Genomic DNA, 21,357 nt, shown 5'->3' on the forward strand with positions numbered 1-21,357 from the left:
TGAACTCTGAATTACACGAGCCTTCTCTTAGAGGACAGTATGTGATGTGTACGTAATCAGTGCTCATGTAATAGCTGGAAGTACAGGAAGAACTTTGAAATTCTTTCAAAGAATTACAACCAGAGGTTATAATTTGTGTCTACTCTGACAAACATTTGTACGTGCTAAAGAAACTGATCTGTAACATCCTGAAATACTGCGGGGAACCATAATTCCAGGGGAGGTAACAGCAGGTTGCCATTAGTTAATTTCTGCAATCAGAATTTAACTTCAGATAATCTCTGTTAAATAATTGCTATTGGAGGTATTTTGTTATTTAAAAGGTTAGAGGGATACTTATGACCATTATCCCGCTGTGACATGTAAAGAAATTGCTATGATGTATCTTTTACGCTTCCAATCATCATCATTAGTAGACGTGGATTTTCAGCTGGAAAACAAACAAACAAACAAACAACAACAACTCTTGTTCCGCCAAAGAAGTCTGGGTAGTAGAAAGACAAGGAAAGGGAAGGGGGAGGAGAGCAGCAGAGTAATTCAGACTACTTCCTGGGCTACTTTGAGGACAGCATAAGAAAATGGTACTTCTTTCATGAAGCCTTGTCAACTGCAAGGCTGCGTGTGATATCTGGGCAAGCACTGTTGACACTGCAAGGAGTATGGCCAAAGAAATCTTCACAGACGTGTTCAAACCTGAAAGCTTACCGATCTTGCTGTATCTTGTCACTCCAGCACTTGTTATTCTTGACTTAATGTTTTAGATCTTATTGAAAGTGTTCATGGAAGGACCAGCTTGAGTAGGGCATGCAGGCTCCAGTTCTCAAGCACCTTGAAGGAAGAGACAGTGAAGTGATGGCTCCTGAAGTTGGGCAGATGAAGGAATGCGCTTCGTTCACCACTTGCTATAGGGAACCTCTTGAGAGCTGACATGTTCTGAAAGTGTCAGTCACATCCCTCTGCAGGGACAGGAGTGCAAAAAGATGGTGGTTGGGATGACTGGAATGACTTGTTTGTCTCTAAAGACCAACACAAGTTGAAGCAGGTCCCAGTCTGAAAAAGTCTGACCCTGTGCTGCCTTCTTTTCGTGAATGATGCTATTGCCACTCCGACTAAATTGTATTTGAAAATCTTGGGCTTTCCTGCAGAATGCGTTACACTGCTACTTACTGTTTTTCCATTTTGACTAATTTAATCAACATTTTAGTTCTTCCAATCAAGAGATGAGGTAATGTAACCTATTTATAAGGATTTTTCTAAAGATGTATAACTTATCTGCTTTATGTGTTAGACTTAAGCATTTCCTCCTTTCATGTAAATAAAGCAACAGTAAATATCTCCCCTTTCTCTTGGCTTTTCTCTTTCCTTTACTCTTTGTTCCTCTGGCCTTTGTCTGTCACTGAGTTTAGACTCATGTTATTTCTGTTTTGGGAGTTATTTCAGTAGTTCCTAGTTATATTGAGCTTCACATCCTTCTCTCCCTTCAGTTCCTCAGACCATTTTCTTACTCATTCTTCTGTTAGTTTTCCTCTTGTGTCCCAGCCCTTCCTTGCCCCCACAGTTCAGCTCCCCTTGCAGCCCTGTCATACCACTTCTGCATCCATATGACATCAAAGAATGACTCAGAGCCCTCCTTTAGTCAGCTGCCACATGCACCCCAGCTTGGTTGATAGGTGGTTCATTTTAAACAAAAAAATCTGTGAAAAAGGAATGGTTATTATAGAAGCATAGAATTGTAGGGATTGGAAGGGACCTCTGCACATCATCTAGTCCAACCCTCCTGCTAAATTATGCAGGTGTTAAACATGTGTAGTTAAGGTATTGTTGGAAATAAGCTGTGATCACCTTCAGCGAGTGCTTTTCGGTGTGACAGATTGCACTGCTTAAACATACTACCTGTCTGTGCAGATAATTGTACCACATTAAAAATATGGTTTTGTTCCCATCAGGTGTCTTTAGGTTCTGTTGTTCAGTTTGAGAAAGGAAATTTCTCCTTGTCAGCAGAAACTGAAGAAAGGCTTTTTCCTGAGAAGAATGAACATCTGCTACAGTGGGCCCAGAAGGAATATGGAGCAGTAACGTCTTTCACTGAACTCAAAATATCAAGAAACATCTATATTAAAGTAGGAGAAGGTAAACCAAGCTCAACAAAATTGATTGGCACTTGAAGATGTTGAGAATGTCTTGCTGTGGTAGTATTTTACATTTTTAAATTTTAAGCTTTAAACATACCTCACATTTTCCAAGCGATGTGATATGAAAGAGGAAGGCAGAGAAATAAGAGCAACTCTAAACACCGGTCCTTGGATTTAGGCAACTTTTAATGGGTTCTGGTGCCTTGATTTTATGCTTTTAAATGTGGATGCAATTGGGTAGAATCTTACAGGAGTCAAAGCTTCACCTTTTAAAAGGAATAAAATACTCATCGTGTTTGTTTGAGTGACTTCATCTGAAAGAATGAAGTGGAGAAACTGAGGTAGGGGTAATTTCTAGAAATGCCTGAGTTGTGGTTTTTTTGCTATTTGCTTATATTAGGAACAAGACTATTTTGGGCAAAGAATTGTTCCCTTCCTCACCAAGATAAGTTGCCTCTCTCTGCTGTCCTCGTGTATTTGCATCCTAAGGACTAATATTTTCTATACTAGTGAGCCACATGCCAAATTCATGACATGCCCTAGGGCAAGTGGGAGAGGACTCCAGCTCCTCAGGGATTTCACAGACCCAGGTTAGGGTAGGCTTTGGGCTGTACCTCTGTAGGTGAGCAGTGTTGGAACAACTTAACAATATGAGCCCCTGCAGTACCTTCTGGCTTGTGCTTTCCCTCAGCTGGCTTCCAGTCACACAGCATGTCTTCTGCAGGGGAGCTCCACCTGTGCTGGTCATAACCCATGGACAACGCAGGAGCCGTGACTCTACTACAGTCTCGGAGCAAGACAGTTGGTTCAGGAGGGTTTACACCCTACTTATTAAGTTCATTTTCTGGAAAATATATATTTAATAAACTGAACGTTGCAGAGAGAGCAGACTTTCCTCTATTTTGCAGGATGATTAGGGGTGAAATTTTCTTTTTTGCAGGTATGGGATGTGTTGATATCAGTTGCTCTTTTCCTAATGGCCTGCGATTCACTGTTTTTCATTCTCTGAAGATGTCATCCAAGTTCAGGCTAAAGCAAACATCCAGGTTTAGGCTAAATCAAAAGCAGCAAGAATAAAGGGTGCTAAAGGTGAACTGGATCTGATTTGCATTGCAGCTGTTGGTCCATATATTTTGAAACTAATTCTTATCACTCAAGAAGTTCAGTGATGAGAAAAGTAGATATCAGTAAAACATTTTATCATCATGCAGTGAGTACTGGTGGGCTCAGCATTTACTAGCACCAGCAGCCTAATCTAGCAATACTTTAGCAATATTTCTAGTGAAGCTTCTGCATAGCTTAACTAGTTGGCTACAAAAAAACAACCAAACAAAAAAAAAGCCCCAAACCACAAAACTTTGTGTAAAGAAGACATTCTTTCCTAACCACCTGTATCTGATCATTTGATTTCCTGAAGCATGATGTTTGCCCCCCAAAATCGGAACATCCCTCTGTTGGTTTTATCCAAATCCTGCCAAATTTGTACAGGATTCCCCTGCATGATTTTTGTTCTACTTGGCATTAGCCTTGGATTTTAATGCCAGAAAATAATTCAGAAATATATTTATTAGCTTATTAAAGTGCTCTTGGAACATATATATGGGAGTAGTGGTCTCTGCATTGCAGAGATGAACATTTAATTAAGTATGTCAAAAAACAGATAAAATTTGTTTGTTGATTTGCAAGTCTCCAGTCAAACTAGGCAACTAAATGGGAGAGCTTTGCATAACCTTTAGAATGTGCTAAAACACAATTTTATAAGGAGTAAGCACACAAAATGGAACTTGGCAGGCAACCAAAATAGTTTCTGAGAAGACTCCTACAAACTAGCTCAACTGTAACCATTTTTGATTTAAATTCTTGGCAGGCGAATGACTGTGTGTGTATGTGGGGGGGTTATGCCTGTGTTCAGGGGTGGGGAGGGGGTCAGTTCTTGGAACTGCAGCAGCTGTGGGAGGAGTTCTATGGAACCCACGTGGGACAGGGACCTGGCCTGCTTCTTGGCAGAGTGAAAGATGGAATCACTGGATTCTACAAGTCACAGCGTGTGCTGATGGACGCATCAGGCTTTTCATACAGAACTCACACTCCTCAAGGGTTTTAGTCAAGTACTCTCAGCTTGCCAGTCTTCGAATCACAGCTAGTATTACTTATTATCTATAGGTGTTCATATGAAGTAGTTTCTTGCTACGTAACCCATACAGAATTTAGTGGCAGTATTCATGTAACTGTCTGCGTTTCACCTTCACTCCAGTTAGAAAAGTCTAATAAAACTGGAAGATGTAACATTTTAGCAGTGGAAGCTGTTGCTGAATGAAGCAAACATAAAATGCAAGCCAGAGGACAAAAAGATCTGAAGAAGGGTGATCTTTCATAGAGTAAAACTGCTTCTGACACTATGGGTCTCTGAAATCACTTTGAAGCTGCAAAGGAAAGGCATCTGAGTGAGCTGGAAAACTGGGGCAGGGCCAAGTGCATCTGAACCCTGCTGATTAGAAAGAGTGGCTGATCAAATACTGCAGGGATAGTGAGAATGGTGAGCACTCAAAGAAACCAGAATGACAGTCTGGAGGAAGGGGCACAAGAAGTGATATTCTTGTTCATGCTTTTATTTGTGTAGTGAAGGAGATACCAAGGTTTCCACCTTCCCTCCAGAGACTGCTGCAGCCCCTTCCCTGCCCCTGGGTCTATCCTGCCAGTAAATGTCAGTTGAGGGGTTCTGATCATTGTTGTGCTAAGGACTAGTAAACTGCAAAGTACACACAAAAAAACACCCAGCATCAGAGTGACTGAGGAAAATCCCAGATGCCTTGCTTATCCCCAGCTCTGCTTGGATGGGATTTTTATTGCTGAAACAAACTGCTACTGCCCAGGCCATCTGTCTTGGAGAGTGGCACCTAATTAATGGTGCTCATTCTCACAAAAACTGCCTCATGATTTTAAGCTGGGATACTCAAGTTTTATCCAATCTAGCCAAGAACCTGTGAACGATACCTAATTTGTGCAGAACAGATCAGATGCTCTCTGTCCTCATCTGTAAAATGGAGGTACTGCCTACAAAAGCTGCAGATCCCAGTATCCAATCCTCCATCTTCAACCAAGCAGCCTGGTACATGCAGAAGGGGAAGGTGGCTGGTGGCCACTGTGCACAGCTCCACCAACACCTGCGTGCTGGGCAGAGACCCTCTGCTGAGGCTATTACAGGCAAATCTTATGTCTGGTTCCATATTGACAGTCTGTGGAGATTTAGAGAGGCACAGGGGTCCATAAATTGAGTTTTGCTGGCTGGTTTAGTGAAGTTTTTAATTGAGTACAGACACCTGCAGTCTCGTTCCAAAGTAAGTAGACAGCCCTGAAACTAAAAAAGAAACTATAGTTAGCAAAGAAAGATAAAAGGATCCTCTTTTCTGTTCCACCCCAGACCATGGTACAGGCAAGAGTAAATGCATTTTGGAGAAGGAGGGCAGTAAATGTGTAGATCAAGTAGCCAGTGATGGAGTTAAAGTTTGCCGCAGAGGAGAAGCATACTATTGAGTGGAGGCCCAGGCTGGGGAGCCTCTGTGCTGGTGGTGGCAAGGGCAGCAGTTTGTGAGAGCTCCAGAAGCATTTAATGGAAGTGTCAGGAGTAGGAACCAAGTTTTTTGCAATGGCAAATGAGTTTTTGTGGCAGCTGAGAAAAGAATACCTTGTATCTCAGTGTGTGTGTGTGTGTGTGTATACATATAAATTCAAACTCAGTGTAGACCATTTGGGATCACTTTCTGTGCTGTGCTGTTGTGGGAGGAGCTGGCAGAACTGCAGCTACGTTCAAGGCTGATCTAGCAGTGCACATACCAGATGTTAGAGGAGTGTTTTGCTTGGGCAGTATGAATACTTACAGCCTCATACAGCTTTCATAGATTCTGTAGGGAAGACAGCAAGGTTAATATTCAAAGGCTACTTTGTGTAAGATCAGGAGAAGAAACTCTCCTAATTGTTTCTGCAGTGGCCAGGGTCACAGGAGTCTCTGGTCTCCCTGCAAAGTTGTGTACCACACAGTAATGGACTTCAAGTGTGACATTTCAGCTTTCATTTAGGGAGAAAAAAAGCTCAGCTTCTAAGAGTTCATGCACAGTTTTGAATGCATAGTGCATTATATTTGATTTTTCTTTTTTCTGTCTTGCTACTGACCTTAACAGGAAAGCCTTCTTTGTAAAGCAAAGGTCAAAGAGCCAGACATTTGGAATTATAGTCTTACAGGACTTTGTCTTTGAACATAATACTTAGTCTTTCTGTGCATTATAATTAATATGTAAAGCTGTCTCAGAAACACAAAGTATGCCTATCTTTCAATGGAAATACTTGTTCTTGGGTACAGCAATGTAGGTTGTGAATCAGAACTTCATGCCAAGTGACTATTTTTTTGTTTTGCATTATACACTCATTAATGCTTGTAATCAGCTAGGCAGATAAAACCAAAAGAGAGTCTGAATACCTGCTCTAGAATTTCTTCATTTCAGTTGTGGATATTATGGTCAGACTTCCTTTGTATCAACAGCTGGTTTCATCCTTTTCTTGCTGTATTCAATTTTTCATGCGCAAGAGAACTGTTGTGTTCCTAGACAACATTGACTCTAACTACACAATATATAGGAAAATATATTCAGTAAGAAAGTGGAAAATACTTTGTGATCCTTTAAATATGATGAGTTTATAATAACGAGAATAAAATATTTTCTAAGAGCAGAAGGAATTGATCACAGAAGTTTTCTATGGATTCATTTCAAAAGAAAGAAATATTTTTAAAGGTGCAAAGGATAAATTAAATATATCTTATTCATTCTGGAAAGTGCTCACATACTTTGCTTCGGTATTGTTTTCAGATTTATCTTTGTAGGGATTTTCTTTCATTAAATATTTAAATCCATAAATAGAAGCCGTTCAGTTTAGTAGCATATATTTTTGCATCAGAAATGTGCTGTGTTGTTGCAACAGTGTCTCTTTCAGTATTATGTTGATTTGTCGTAAGTGCTTATGACAGATAAAAGATATACCTATTATAATCTAAAGACCTATGTCATAAAATATGGTGCCACACTAAGGTACATGTGGCCCATACATGCATGTAAGCTGAAATCTATTTGTAAAGGTGAATCTGCTTTATTTTCTTTTTTCTTCTCCAGATCAAGTTTTTCCACCCTCGTGCAACATAGAAAAGAATTTTCTTTCTTTAAATTACCTTGCGGGATACCTACAACCAAAAACAGCAGAGGGGTGCCTTATGTCTAACTTAATCCAAGAAAGAGAAGTTCATATCATTGAATTAATCACTCCAAATTCCAATCCATACAGGTAAAGTAAATAGACTAAATCTGCTTGAAATCACAGCTGAAGATTTGACCTGTCTGTTGAAAATCAACTGGAAGTAGCTTGGACCTTTGAATTTCTATTTAAGGCAAAGTACTTTTTTCAGTATATAAAGATGTAGGATTCTGCTTCATGATCCCAGGATTTTTCTAGACAAGACTGCAAAGTACAGTTTTTATGGACTCTACCCTGCCCCCCTTCTTGCTTAATCAGTCAAATTTTTGCAAGGAAATCAGTAAATAAGGGAATATGAACAAGGGCAGCATCTGGCAGACAGGGTTTAAGATGTGACCACTGTACAAGGAGGTGAAAGAGAGGTTAAAATTAATCTTGAACTGTCACAGGTAGGGGTGAGTGACAAGGTGTAGGGCAGTAGCTCCCAAACAGTGGTGCGGAGATCGCAAGTGATCTACGTTCCATGGGAATTGTTCTACAGTCGGTCTGCAGAATTGTAACAGTATTTTCTGTCAAGTTTCTAGCTGACTGTAAGAGAGTTGGGTAATTGCAAGAAATGTTAAGGGTTGACAATGGTCCACTGACCAAAATAGTTTATAACTTGTGGTTAGGGAAAATTACTGAACTCTCTGTACCCATTATGAGGATTATCTAAATTGTCAAAGGTACCTTTGGGAGGTAGGACATTTGAAACATTCATTTTTTGGTGGTCACTTCTAGTCTTGGTGGGAGCACATGAATGGGGTTTGTTTCAGATAGTCATACCAGGGAAAGCTCTTCATAAGTGCAGGCTGTGGTTGCTAGAACAGAAATTTGCTGTGAAACTTAGATGCTTTCCCTTCCACAAGAAGAAAAGTACATTTTCATCTGAGATAATGTAGAATTAAAATCCTGTCTGTGTACTGCAGATACTGGGTATCCAGCATTGTCCAGCTGTGCTCCTTGTGCAGTGACATTTGAGCCCATCCCATCCCTAATGAGGAAATCACACAGGGAGATAGAGGTGGGAGGAGGGGCCTTCTAAAGAAGGATACCTATCTATCTCATTACAACACTATGAATCTAGAGCCTTAGAATATTCTTGCCTAGCAACCTTGGGAGAGTAAGAAACTGCTAAGACGTAGTGGAAGTGGAGTAGGTAAGCCCGAATGATCTGCCTCTGTGGCATGAGCTGCAGTCCCATCCTGAACAGAGCTGTTCCTTAGCATCAACATCATTTTCTAAGTCCTTTCAGTGTTATGCAATGACAGCTCTGTCTTCAAACCCTCTGAGCTTTTGGCTTTGGCTGATAGTACGACAGGAATTTGTTTTTCAGATGGTAACACTGCAAAATGTTTAAGTGTTTTATTGTTAGAAGTGAAAAAAAGTAGTATGTTAAATTCTTCTTCCTTAGTTTTAGGTATTAACCACAGCTATCTTTACAAAGTTTATATCCACAAAGAAACATACAGAAACTGAGCTGGGCATGTGCAAAACTGCAGGAGGTAAAATGATGGTTCCAAGATACACTAAGTCTCAGTGCAGAATACTAGTTGAAACCTCCTACTTGGGGATGAGCACATTCTTGTGACATATGGCCCCATAAGGTGATCTGGAAGTAAAGGTTTTTCTGGTGAATTAATATTTTTGCACAATGAAATATCATTGATGGGTATGAACCCATTTGCTCTACTTATTTTACTGAGACCTTGAAAATCTGGATAGTGTTCATCTATTTTCCAGCAAGCAGTAGGCTCGACATCTGTTTTGTTTTCTTTTCTTTTTAAAGTAAGTATATATCCAGAAGTACTGGAAACTGAATACATGGCTTAATTACTCAATGCATGCAAGATCCTAAGCAAAGTAATTTCCACAATTTAACTGCTTAGGCAGAGACGCTCCCTAATGTAGTATTTGTGCACTTATTTTTTTTTTTTTTTTATTAGCCTGGTTAATTTATTTTTGCTTTTTTAAAGGTATTTTATTTTGAGCCTTAATACAGTTATAGCCAGAGGAAACCAAACCAGCTATATTTAGGCACTGTTGCAGTGAAATAAAACAATATTTACCTTATAAAGCAAACTGCTAGTCATATAACTAACCTGCTCTAAGTACTAGCTGAAGTAGCACACTTCTTGTAAACAAGAGACAATAATATTAGTTGTCTAAAAAGTATTTCTTTCAATTGTTATACAAAATCATTTAAGCATATGTGGAATAACAATCTGTTTTGCACATGTTGTGTTGCCTGGGATAATCTCCAGCATTTTAATCAGCTGGCCAGACAGTGGAAACATGATGGATTGGAAGAAGGTTGATAGCTGAAGGTTTCTGGCATTCTGATCTAACTTTCTCTCTATTTTCCACATACAGTTCTTTCCAGGTGGATATAATCGTTGACATTAAACCATCTCAACCAGGCGCCAGGCTTGTCAGAGATGTCGTACTTATCCTCAAGTGTAAAAAGTCTGTCAATTGGGTTATCAAGTCGCATGATGTCCAAGGAAAGCTGGAAGTGATTGTAAGTTAAGGCACTTTTATTTTTTGAGAGAAGTACTGCAGCATTATAGATTCCATTTAAATGTGATATAGTGATAGGCCATACCGATTTCTGGATGTTTTCTCTCTAAGTTGCTTTTTTAAATTATAACTGCATTTCAAGGAGTAAATACAGAAAATGTACTCTTTTCCTCATTAACTTTTAATATATGGGCTACTAAACTGACCAACAAATCACAGAAGCGAGGTGGCTAGTCCAAGATTTATAATCTGTCTTTTTTCACTTCTGTTGAAGAACCCTAAACACTGAGTTGGATGTTCATCTCCCTTTTTGCTCTATACTTTGGTGAGTGGCGCTACAGGTTCACCTCAGAAGTTGGAAAGATACCTGTGAGTGCAGAATGGATAATTCTGGATAAGTGGCACACCCCCACATCCCTTTAGAAGTGGAAAATTTTTTTATTCCTTCCACGTGTGGTTGTAGAAGTCTCTAGCTCTCTTCCCTGCCAATACTTCCGTCCCCAGCAAGTGTTTGGTCAAATTGGCCTCACGTCTTCTCAGACCACAGACTTAGTATTACAAGTTTTAAAAAAATTCAAACCAGGATCTCCAAAGCTAACCTTTGGAAGCTATATTTATGCATAATTGGAGGTTCTGATTCAGGATGATTTTTGGTACAGGCTTTGCAGCTCAACACCATTTCTAATAACAAAATGTTTTCCCTTGCGCTGAAATAAATTAATAACATTGGGATGAACTTGCAACTGAGAAACGTGTGGCTTCTTTCTGTCTTGAGTGATCAGTTAGGAGCACATTGTACAGGTGAGCTGAATGTTTGCTCAGGACCACCCACTTGCCTTCTGACTAATAGTTTTGCAGTAACTCAGATACATTTTCAAACTCCAGCTATCTGTATTTATATGAATTTCACTGTGCTTATTAGTTTTCTCCTTTAAGTTAAAAGCAAGGGCAGTTCAGACGGGATCCAAAGGCTACTTAAAAGAAATCATCTAAGGGGACACATTGGTAGGCACGATTTCATGCTAGATTTTGAGAGTGGTGGAAATAAAAGGAAATAAACTGTGGTGTTGCACAAAAAATTGAACGGAAAAATTGTCTAGAGTGGATGATAAAATCCCTTTTGATCCCTAACACATCTTTATCTTGTGGATCGTAAGGATGTTCTGGTCATTCTGTAGGTCCTAAATAATCAGCCCTTAAAGAGAAAAGTCAAGGTTAGTTGCCCAGGTTTCCCACACTTGTAAGCAGAAGAGCAAAAGCCAGTGCTTGACTTGAAACCTTCATTCTGGGTTATTACCTAAAATTCACCACTGTATATTTGGGCCTATATGGGTGTACTTGCACAGGATAGAGAATTTGCATTAGTTCACTTCTTGCTTGGGGACAGCCAAAGTACCATAATTCGTATCCATGATGCTACCTCTTTATGGATGATGAATATTCAGGGAGAGGAGTTCTAGAGGATTTTAAAATGTCTGAAGTGCTGCAGTTGAGTATAGAACAGCAAGGCTGCTATTCTTTTATAAGGTCTTCTTTAATTATTGAAAGTGTGAGTAAAGAGTATAAGTGATTTTCTTTTCTGTAATGGGTGGCAGAAGGTAACATTTTGTTAGATTAGCATAAAGAGAAAGTAATACTATATATGGAAATGTCAGTATATAAAAGACATTGTATATTTATGTTAGGATTTGTGAGTAACTGCTTTGCTTGCTATTCACTATACTGCCTCACTTACACAGAAGCTTCATTTTTGGAACGTCTATTTGCTTTCCTTTATTTACATGGGGGTGGGGGAGGGAACTAAACATCCCTGTGTCATTAAAAAGAATATACATCTAGCATTTAGGATCTGTTCATATCTCTATTAAGCTGAAGGCCTTTCCAAGCCCAAATTTAGACAATGCATTAAAACATTACTAAACAATTAGGTAATGTTTCACAATGTTCTTTTTGTTAGTTGAAGCAGTTCCATGCACTTCAATTTTCCTAACTTCTTGCCCTCAGTACGAATCAGAATTGTCTTAAGGGGATTGGCAAACTGAGAGGGAAAGGTTAGTGCTAAGCTGCCTCAAACCCAGCACTGTGAGTTAAGGTCTAAGTTCATAGACAAAAAATAAAAAAACCCAAAACTTTATAGGTCATCTAGTTCATCTCCCAGCTTGCTGTGTTTCTTGAAACTCTCAAAGAAGACAAACACAAAGCCAAATAAAATGGGAATAGTTTAGGTAAAGAAATTGCATATAATATGTGTGCAAAGCTTTGCTCCCGGGCTGTGTTTAACTCCTTTTTGCAGTCTGTCCTTACATCAACCACGTGCAGTGCTTGTGTGTTTCTGTGCCTGTGGACTGTGCCACTCACATTGCTTCCTTTGGATTCAGTGCCTTCTTACAAACCTGTGAGTTGCACAGTGGGCAGAGAGTGAAACTGCAAAAAGTGTCTTGAGAGGTGATGAGTGAGAGAGGTGAAATGCAGAGAACAAACCTGTGAGGGTTTCAGAAGCTTGGAGGGACTGCTCTTTATATGAGAATAACTGCCCACCAGTTTCTGAAATGTGGTGTCTCTGTCCTGAGTAGTTAGTAGGAGGCTCTGGTTGCCTGGTTGTGTATGCTGCATGTGACAGTGTTTGCAGGGCAGACGAGTGGAGGAAGGTGTGTCTACTCCTGAAAGCTCTTGTGCTCGGTTTTGTTCCATTGAGGCAATGCAGGACTGAATATTTACAGGCTCAGTGTGGTGTGGAGAGGTATAAACAAGCCCTGGAAATGGTCAGGTGCCAGCTAGAACAGTAAAATTCTGAGATAATATTTGTTCAGCTGTCTCCTCATGACAAAAAAGGAAAGGAAAGCAGAGAGGGAGATCCGGCAAAGTTGGGGCAGAGTAATAATTCCGACTAGTCAAAGCTGTGTGGTAATATGAAGATGTATGAGAAATCATGTCTAGATTTGTAACTTTTGAAGAACAAAAGATTATTTGATCCAAAACAGTAGTAAGGCACTAAAATTAGGATACTTTTTTATACATTTTTTGTTTCTTCTCTTCAATGGCCTTTAGTGGTCACTGATAACTGTACTAATAGCAGTATCCTCAAAACAGATGCTCTGCACCTAAAACTCCATTTAACTTCAGTTGTGAAGCTGTGAGTGTTTAAAGGAGGCAGAACTGAATTATTAGGAAGAAACTGAGGGAGGGAGCTAGAGGTAAACTATGCCATTCTGTCAGGACTCTTTATGAGTCCATAGGACCACTGTCTAAAAGTGATCTGGGCAAAAGATATCAGTGCAGTCAATCTTTTGGTATTCTAGAATGAAAAGGAGTTAAGATCTGGTCATGTTGAGGGAAAACAGTGGGGATTTTATTTAGGAAAAAAAAAAAAAAGGCAGCCTATATGAAAGAGAAAGTAATCAGGCATGGAAATAAAACTGTTTTCTGTAGTGGTATCACATGAGCATAGAAAGTGCAGAAAGTTGGTCATGACACCTTTCCTGCTGTTTGTATGTTCAGCCTGTTCTGTAGTCATTGATGTGATTGTTATGGTGAAAATAGTAGTGTTGTGGATGTAAAAATAAATACATATGTATTTAGCTTTGTGCGAATAAGTGTTTAAGACGACAAGCACTTAAAAGTAAGTTAAAGTGTAATACCAGTGAATATTTTCTAAGTGCCCCTCTAACAGCTAGAGATGCCTGTTATGTTCCTTTGACTTGCCCATTTGTACAAGAAAACTTGAAATTTTGCAAAACATTTACAGTGTAGGAAAAAAAGCTAATTGATTGTGAGACTCATCGGTATTCCATGGCCAACTTTGACAAGCTGTTATTTGTAATTATTTCATAATAAAACTAAGTAGTCACCAAGTGTGTTTCTGAGCATCAAGGTATTTGTGTAAGGCTTGTATTGTGAATTAAATTTTAAATTTTATGTGCAGAAGGAGTGTGTTTACTTTTAAGTAGTTTGGCCTTGTATAAATGTGCATGCTCTCCTTTCTCCATGTATGCAGCAGTTCTGTGCCTATGGTGGGTGATTTTGGTTTATTTCCCAGATGTTCTCAGTTTGCTGTTACTTAATAGAGTAAAACAAGAGTAAAAAAAAACATGCTTAGGTAGTGTCACTGTTCCATTTTAAGTATCCTTAAATGGTAAATAAAGATCCAAGTTTTTTCTTTATTTACAGACATCAAATAGTATTGGTTTTGGAAAGGAAACAGAACGATCCATGACTATGAGTAAATCAGTAATACCTGATATTCCCTCATCGCATGAGAGTTTGATCAAGTGGGCTTATGAGCATAACTATAGTCCAGTTACTTCCTACACAAAAGCTCCTGTTGCTAACAGATTTCATCTGCAACTTGAAGATACGGGTAAGCTTGAAGATAGATTTTTAGCATACAGAAAAATATATAATTCCAGGAATATGATTTTTTTGAAAGGTGCTTTCTCAGTCTTGAGTTTGCCCTACTTACAATGCTCCATGTCAAGAATGCTGGTAATATCTGTGAACATTGATTTAAAAAATAAAAATCTGTGGCTTTTTGATCAGGAAAGTCCAGGCAAATTGTATTATTTCCTGAAATATTGGTGGAATTAAATGGTTGTAGTTTATCCAGCTCACAAGTCGTTATAGCTGACGATGCTCAGTGTTCATTGGAATGGACTTCAGCAACTGGATATCTTGTCAGTTAGTAAATCCAGCTTTGAATTATTTTATTTTTTTTTTGTTTCCAAAAGTATGAGCATAGTGTTTCCTTGAGACAATTAAATAAACTTTTAAATTGATTACAGGCAAAACTGGCTTACCAAAAAAAGTATGAGCAAATGGACTAAATACGACCATTAAAAAAATAGTTACTTGGCTGAAGTTGTTGCTGATGTAAAGATATCTGGGTCCATTGAAACTAGTGGAGTTGCATCTGCTTTTTCACTAATTCTGAATTTTAACCACTAGACATATTGTTTAGCTGTGTTGATAAAGCTTTTGTTCACATTCATTTTATCAATTGCACTGTTATGGATTACAGATAATAATCTGCTTGGGCCAGATGTTGAAATTTCTGTCCTGAGCAGCCCTGTGTATAAGCCAGGAGGTAGTGTTCTTATTTACTCAGTATAAAGTTAATTCTTGTTTAACTTCATGCTGGTTTTGTAAGTAGTTCCACAACAGCGGAGTGACAATTTGTGATGTAGCAGGTAATGGAAGAATTTTACCCAATGATTTACACTTGAGTTATTTCGGCAGCACTAAATTAGCATAGTTGCTTAATGTGATGTTTCTTTTACCTCTGTGGTTGCCTTTTGCATATCATAGGCCCATTCCTTAAAGTTTATTTTCAGCTTTTAGGCAGATTTCTAGTAGGAGCTAAATATATCAAGATTAGATGCCTCAGTATCAGCTAAAGCCTTAGTGAAGGATTTGTGGCCAGTTACCTGAAAAGTACAAAGATGGTGCTTTGGACGTCCTTCGGGAGCTTCTTTTCTGGATAATAATTTTTTAATGAAAATAATTAGTTCTGTATACTTTTAGGAAAAATTCTAATGTGTTTTTTTTTCTTTTTAGAAGAGATGAATGATGAAGAAGACCATTCCCTTCCTCCAGAGCTGACGGAATTGCTTGGTGTTAACCCACTGCCTGCCCCAAAGAACCCTGCATTAAGTGATGGCCCGACTTTTCCTTTTCACATTAACAGAGGAAGACATGACACAGTGGGAGAAGGAATCTTCCCGTCCAGAGACTCAGTGGATACATTAATAAATCATGACTTTGAGCATTCCCTCTCAAAACATAAAGAACCTGAAGAGGTTCAAGGCAATGCTGATGTGGCCCTGTCAATAAAGTGTGATGATAAACTCATGACAGTAGCTGTAGAAAAAGACTCTCTGCAGGTTGGTGTGATCTCTTATTTTCAAGTTTGGGCAGGCTTTTTTTGGCAGACCATTTTAATTGTATTTTGATTGAAAAAAAAATATTCTAAGATCTACAGCCATCACTGACCAAATGCTCAAAAAATAGTTTGATGAGGAAACTATACTGTAGATACTCTTTTTCATGACTCAGGGCTAGGTTTCCTCTTCTCAACAGTCCAATAGTTTGTAAAGGGATTTTTGATTAAAGCTTTGCAGGGTTGTTTCTCTCAAAAAAAACTACTCTACTTAACCATCAGTCTGAGTTTTTAATCTCCAAAGTACAAAGAAGCTGCTTTTGATAGTTGTTTGAGACCAGAATAGATCTGTCTTTACCATCTACCAGCTGATAGGTTGTTTGTGTCCATTTGCACTGTGGAAAAGAGCCTGAAGAGGACAGCATTTTTAGCTCATTTCAGACTGGACAGAGTCAGCATTATTAACCAGCAGATTAATAATGAACCTGTTGTTTTCTTTGTTCCATGTTGCATTTATTCTCTGTCATGTATAACAGCATTTTGAGAGTGACCTTCCCTGGATGTCAGTACAATGAACTTCACTTCCTCCTATCAGCAATCATGAGCAGTATTCTGAGCTGCACTTTAAGCAAGAGCAACACAATTGTGTTTCAGGCACTTACAAAGCGCCTTTGTTTCAGGCTAGCGGCTACACAAGGACAGACCTCTCACTGCTGGATCACTCTTGCAAAGCCAGGATGAATGGTACCCATTTCATTTTGGAGACTGCACTGAACAAATGTGGGACTCGGGCAGCATATGTCTTGAACAAGATCGTTTATTTTAACTCAGTAAGTATTTCACAAAGAGGAGCCACCTTCTGCATTGCACATCATAGTGGTACAAGGAAGCCACTGCAGTTAGCTTTAGTCTTAGCAAAAAGGAGAGGAGGGATCCTGATCTTTTCCTGTCTAGCTCAAACTCCGTTGCAACTCCAGTTCCTGGATTCAAGAAGGTATGAAGGCTGCACATTTACTATACTCTTGTAGTCAGATAGTATCCCAAAGGGAAAAGGAGGAGTTGGAGTTAAATACTTGTACAGAACTGCATGACTGCACTTTGGGGACCATCTGTACCAGTCTCAGGGTTGCACCAGCTTTCCCTGTGCAGCTTTGATGTAGCCATACACAGGCAGTACTACATACCTGTAAGGAGGAATAGGAATGAAGTTTTTGATTGCACAAAGCAATACTGTTTAATTCATATGCCGATTTATTTTAAGAAAATTGCTTTCTTCCGAAATTGTGTGTGAAAAGTCTTTTCCTCATGTTTTGAATGCCTATTATCTGTGCATGCTGCTCTCTCATGGTTTAGATTCATGTTTGCTAGTAGTTGATGTACGAGGTGAGAGGGACTCTTGAGTATTTGTATGTGAGTGATGGCGCTAAGGAGCCCAGTTAGGTTCTAAACAACTGCTTCCAGACTGGCTCAGTTTGTGAGCTTGCGTACAGTGCAGCTAATCTGGGTTGGAAAGTAATGACATGTTTCTTTTTCTGAGCTTTCTAGTACATAGGAGTAACCTTGGCAAATGATAGAAAGCCTGCGGTCCAACCCAAACACAGCTAAGGCAATCTGATCTGACCTTGCCTGGTTAAAACCATTCAATACTGGCAAGTCTATCGCACCCAACTGTAGAAACAATCCCAAACTAAGACTGTGGCTAGAAACATCTCCAAACTGCAGAGTAGCATGTGTCTGGATCTGAATACTGTCATTGTCTCTATATTCTATTATGGCCTGAACTAAAATGGATACTTGCATCCTCTCCTTTCTCCATCATATTTTTAAATAGTCTTGGCTAGTCTCTTAAATACTGAGTCATGTATGGTGTCTTTCAGAATTTGGGAGCATTTCTCCTAAAAAATAAACACCATGCAGTGGAGTCTCAACAAGTGTGTATGTCACTTCTTAGCTGTTCCTCTATGTCCACGAAAACAGAGATGAAGTCCTGGACGGGAGGGGAGGAGCTGAGGAGCTGCAGGGCATACAGAAACAGAATGCAAAACACTGGAAAAGAAATTTGAGAATTTTCAGGTGAAGAGGTGAAGAAATGGATAAGTGCAAAAAAAAAGGGGGGGAGAAATTCAGAGAAAAACAAGGGAAAAAATGAAGAAAAGTACATCATGTTTTTGGCTCTGAAAAAAATATGCAAAGTACAAAAGAGAAAAATCCTTTAATGGCCCTAACACTTTCGATGGTTTTTCCATGAGTGCATTAAGGAAACTGTAAGTTGCAAAAAATCATTTCACAAAGCCATTTCTTTTTTCATTGTTGGTTATAGAAATACCAGAAATAGAATGGAGATGCTAGGCTGCTCGTTCAGACACCAACACGCAGACTAGCGTCTTTGCTGGCTCTGGATTCCAGAAAAAAACTAAGGGGCATTCTCTAAATATAACTTATGTATCTTACATGCTCAGCACGAGGCTGTTTAAGACGTGCTTCCACCATCTGCTTAACTGATGCGCTTTTTTTGGCCTTTACCTTGTTCTGAAAAGAGAAGAAAATAACTATGAATGGAGAGTGCTCAGTTATCACCTCCTCTCAGGCATTTGCAATTCTTTTTGTGCAGATTGTCATTCAGCTGTCATCACCGGCCGAAGGCAGCGGCTTTGATGATGACGATATGGAATCAGGTGATAATGGATTTCCAGGGGATGCTGATGAGGGAGATGTTGCTTTCTCAAGCTGGCCTGAAATAGCGGTATGTTACTCTGGGGTTTGCACCTGCCAGTGGAGAAGTGACCATTGCAATAGGCATTTCATATAAATTGCATTAATTGTATAGCAATTAATTTGTCTTTTAACACTTTTCTTCTCACCTCTATTTCATGTGACCCTGTTGAAGATTTGCGTTAAGTAGATGGAACCTGAGTGGGCCTGTGTTATACACTCCAAATTTGTCCTTCTCCAGCTGCCACTTCTGGTTCAGGATGTAACGGTATTGGTTTTTTTATTTCAGTTTAATTGCACGCTGCACCAGCCAGAGGATGACAGAGGCATGTTCTGGCCTTCTGAACCACACATCACCAATGTGACTTTCAACATGGAGCTGTACAAAACAGACCTGTTCCTTGCTCCCTCCCAAGGACTCTTCTCTGTTTCTGAGAATGGGCCAATATACGTAGAGGTAACAAACTGAAAAAGGTTTCCCAACTAACAGGAACATTTTGCCAGGCCGTGTAACTGAACCAAATCTGTTTGTGTCAGCTGAAAGGTTTCATTGTGTGGTTGCTTTAGGCAGAGTGGCTGCAGAGAATAAAAAGTGGGGTAAGAAGCAGGCCAATGTTTTGGGTCAAAACCAAAGAATTCATAGAATCATTAAGGTTGGAAAAGACCTCTAAGATCATCAAGTCCAACTATCAACCCAACACTACCGTGACCACTAAACCAGGTCCTCAAGTGCCACACCTACATGTTTTTTGAATGCCTCCAGGGATGGTGACTCCACCACCTCCTTGGCCAGCCTGTTCTGATGCCTCACCACTCTTTCAGTAAAGAAATTCTTCCTAATATCCAATCTAAACCTCCTCTGGCACAAGTTAAGCCCAAATTCCTGCAAAACGGATGAATTTAACTACAAGGTAAATAGGTCATTCTTGCCAAATCTGCTTTTTTTTGTGCAGAACTTGAAGTTGGTCTCTGAGCTCATGCTCTAAGCTGGCATTTCCTGATTAAAGCTTCAGGGTTCATTTTGTTGGGTAGTATGGCTGAGCATCATCTGAAGGAAGCAGACGTGCAAAAGTTATTGCAGTTACCTGTAGTCCATGTGTTCTTGGGTTACAAAGACAGATTCTGATCTCTCTCTAGTCCACTTAAGAACACCAGTTACAACCCTTTTGAATGCTATCACACAGGAGATCTACCAGCTTTAGATAAATAAGACCAGCAAAGTCATCAGCAAGGTACCCTTGACTTCAGGTGTATTTTGAACCTGGTAATATTTCCATGCATTGCTAGGTTGCTTATGAAATCTAGAGAACTTCAGTAGAGTCAGGATTTCTAATGATAGCCACATGAACAGAATTTTGCATTTTTCAATTAACAGCAGGCATGAATAAAAATAGCATCGGCAATGAAGTAGTATCACCAGTTTATAGATGAGTCAGTCAGGAGTGGTGAGCTATGAGTACACTGACTGAAGCAGTGCTGTGCCATGTTTCTCTTGCCCAGGTTGTTCTTGGTGAGCCCATGTTGCACATAATAAGCATAGTGGCCCATTTAACATTGGTGCAGTTTTCTTCACTGTTTCAATGTGTTGTCTCTTGCTTATTCTCTACACAGTGAAAAGTACTTAAGGCAGTTGAAGCAAAAAGAAAGTATGTCACGCACAGTTATGAATATGTTCATAAAAGATTTTTTTTTCATTTTTGATAAAACCAGCTGCTTCCTTCAGCAATCTGGGATGAATCCCCCTGGCTTCAAGCCCTCTGGATTTGTCTGGGTCTGGAGCTGTTTATTCAGACAGATGTTCTGATTTCTTCATCACCTGTCCTAGCAAAAACCCTTTTTTTTTTCCTTCCCTATTTCTTCTTCTTGCACAGTGGAAAAATATCTATCAGTTTTGAACTTCTGTGACTCCATTTTTAGCTGACACTTTTTTTTCTGTTTTGTTTTTGTTATTAACAAATGTTTTTTGGTCAATAAATTACTTAGGTCATAATCTGTAAGAGCTTTCCCTTTTCCTTCCCTGCTGAAAACATTTTTTGTTGCACTTGAATCTTTTTTTGCTTTATTCCCTACTGTCGTTTTCTTCCCGTATTTTTGTTTCACCTTCCTCCTGTAGTTCTCTTCTTTCCTTGAGATATCATTCATCCTTTTATTTACCTAATGGTGTTTCATAATACTGTAGTGTGCCTGTCCTTGCCAGAATTTTTTCTTAAACTAGTTTACACCATCACCTTGTTTACCTGTCAGTATCTGTGACATGACTTTCGTTCAGCAGTCTTTATTTCTGTTCTTAGAGGATAGTCTTTCTTGCTCAGATGCTTTTTCACATCCCTTCATCTCTAATTTGATTAGTGTTTACATAAAGGGAGAGAAAAAATGAGAAACGCCTTTATTCACTGCACAATTCGTGCAGTGAATAAAGTCTAAAAATTTCCCTATAGACCAAAGGAAAATTTGGCAGGGTCTTCCTTAGATATACATGCGGCACATTTGGATTAAGTACACGTTTAAGGCACATTTCTTCTAAGAAGGGAATGATTTCTTGTGGGACCATTTTCATCATCAGCATTAACAGTTAGGCACAGCATTTCTGTTGTTTATTAAGAGCAACATGTTTCACTTCTTACAAATTCCTTTTAATTTTCCTCCCCCCCCCCCTAGTTATTCTATAGCATTTGTTGTCTGCTTTCCAGTCCAGCTGAACAATATCAGTGCCCTGGAAGTTTGCAGTGTTAATTATTTTTTTATAAACAAATATAAATTTCAGGCTTACAATAAAATAAAAGGATCGTTTCACAATAAATTATGGCTTTTTAGGAGGCTTCCTCACCCCTCCAGTCCAGG

The 21,357-nt window shown here is 39.2% G+C and overlaps 1 protein-coding gene across 1 annotated transcript in view; it reads left to right on the plus strand.

Moving 5' to 3' along the window:
- Nucleotides 1-1,946: 1,946 nt before the first annotated feature.
- The window catches only part of TGFBR3 (transforming growth factor, beta receptor III), a gene marked incomplete at its 5' end in the record, with an annotated part of 34,271 nt that continues 14,860 nt past the window's right edge, over nt 1,947-21,357 (plus strand). The window contains 8 exons of the mRNA XM_008944596.1: nt 1,947-2,130; nt 7,295-7,463; nt 9,786-9,933; nt 14,100-14,289; nt 15,483-15,808; nt 16,485-16,634; nt 18,416-18,547; nt 18,806-18,973. Coding sequence (XP_008942844.1) covers nt 1,947-2,130; nt 7,295-7,463; nt 9,786-9,933; nt 14,100-14,289; nt 15,483-15,808; nt 16,485-16,634; nt 18,416-18,547; nt 18,806-18,973 — 1,467 coding nt within the window. The remainder of the gene's footprint in view (nt 2,131-7,294; nt 7,464-9,785; nt 9,934-14,099; nt 14,290-15,482; nt 15,809-16,484; nt 16,635-18,415; nt 18,548-18,805; nt 18,974-21,357) is intronic.

This window comes from Merops nubicus, unplaced genomic scaffold, assembly GCF_000691845.1.
Source record: "Merops nubicus isolate BGI_N331 unplaced genomic scaffold, ASM69184v1 scaffold46457, whole genome shotgun sequence".
NCBI lineage: Eukaryota > Metazoa > Chordata > Aves > Coraciiformes > Meropidae > Merops > Merops nubicus.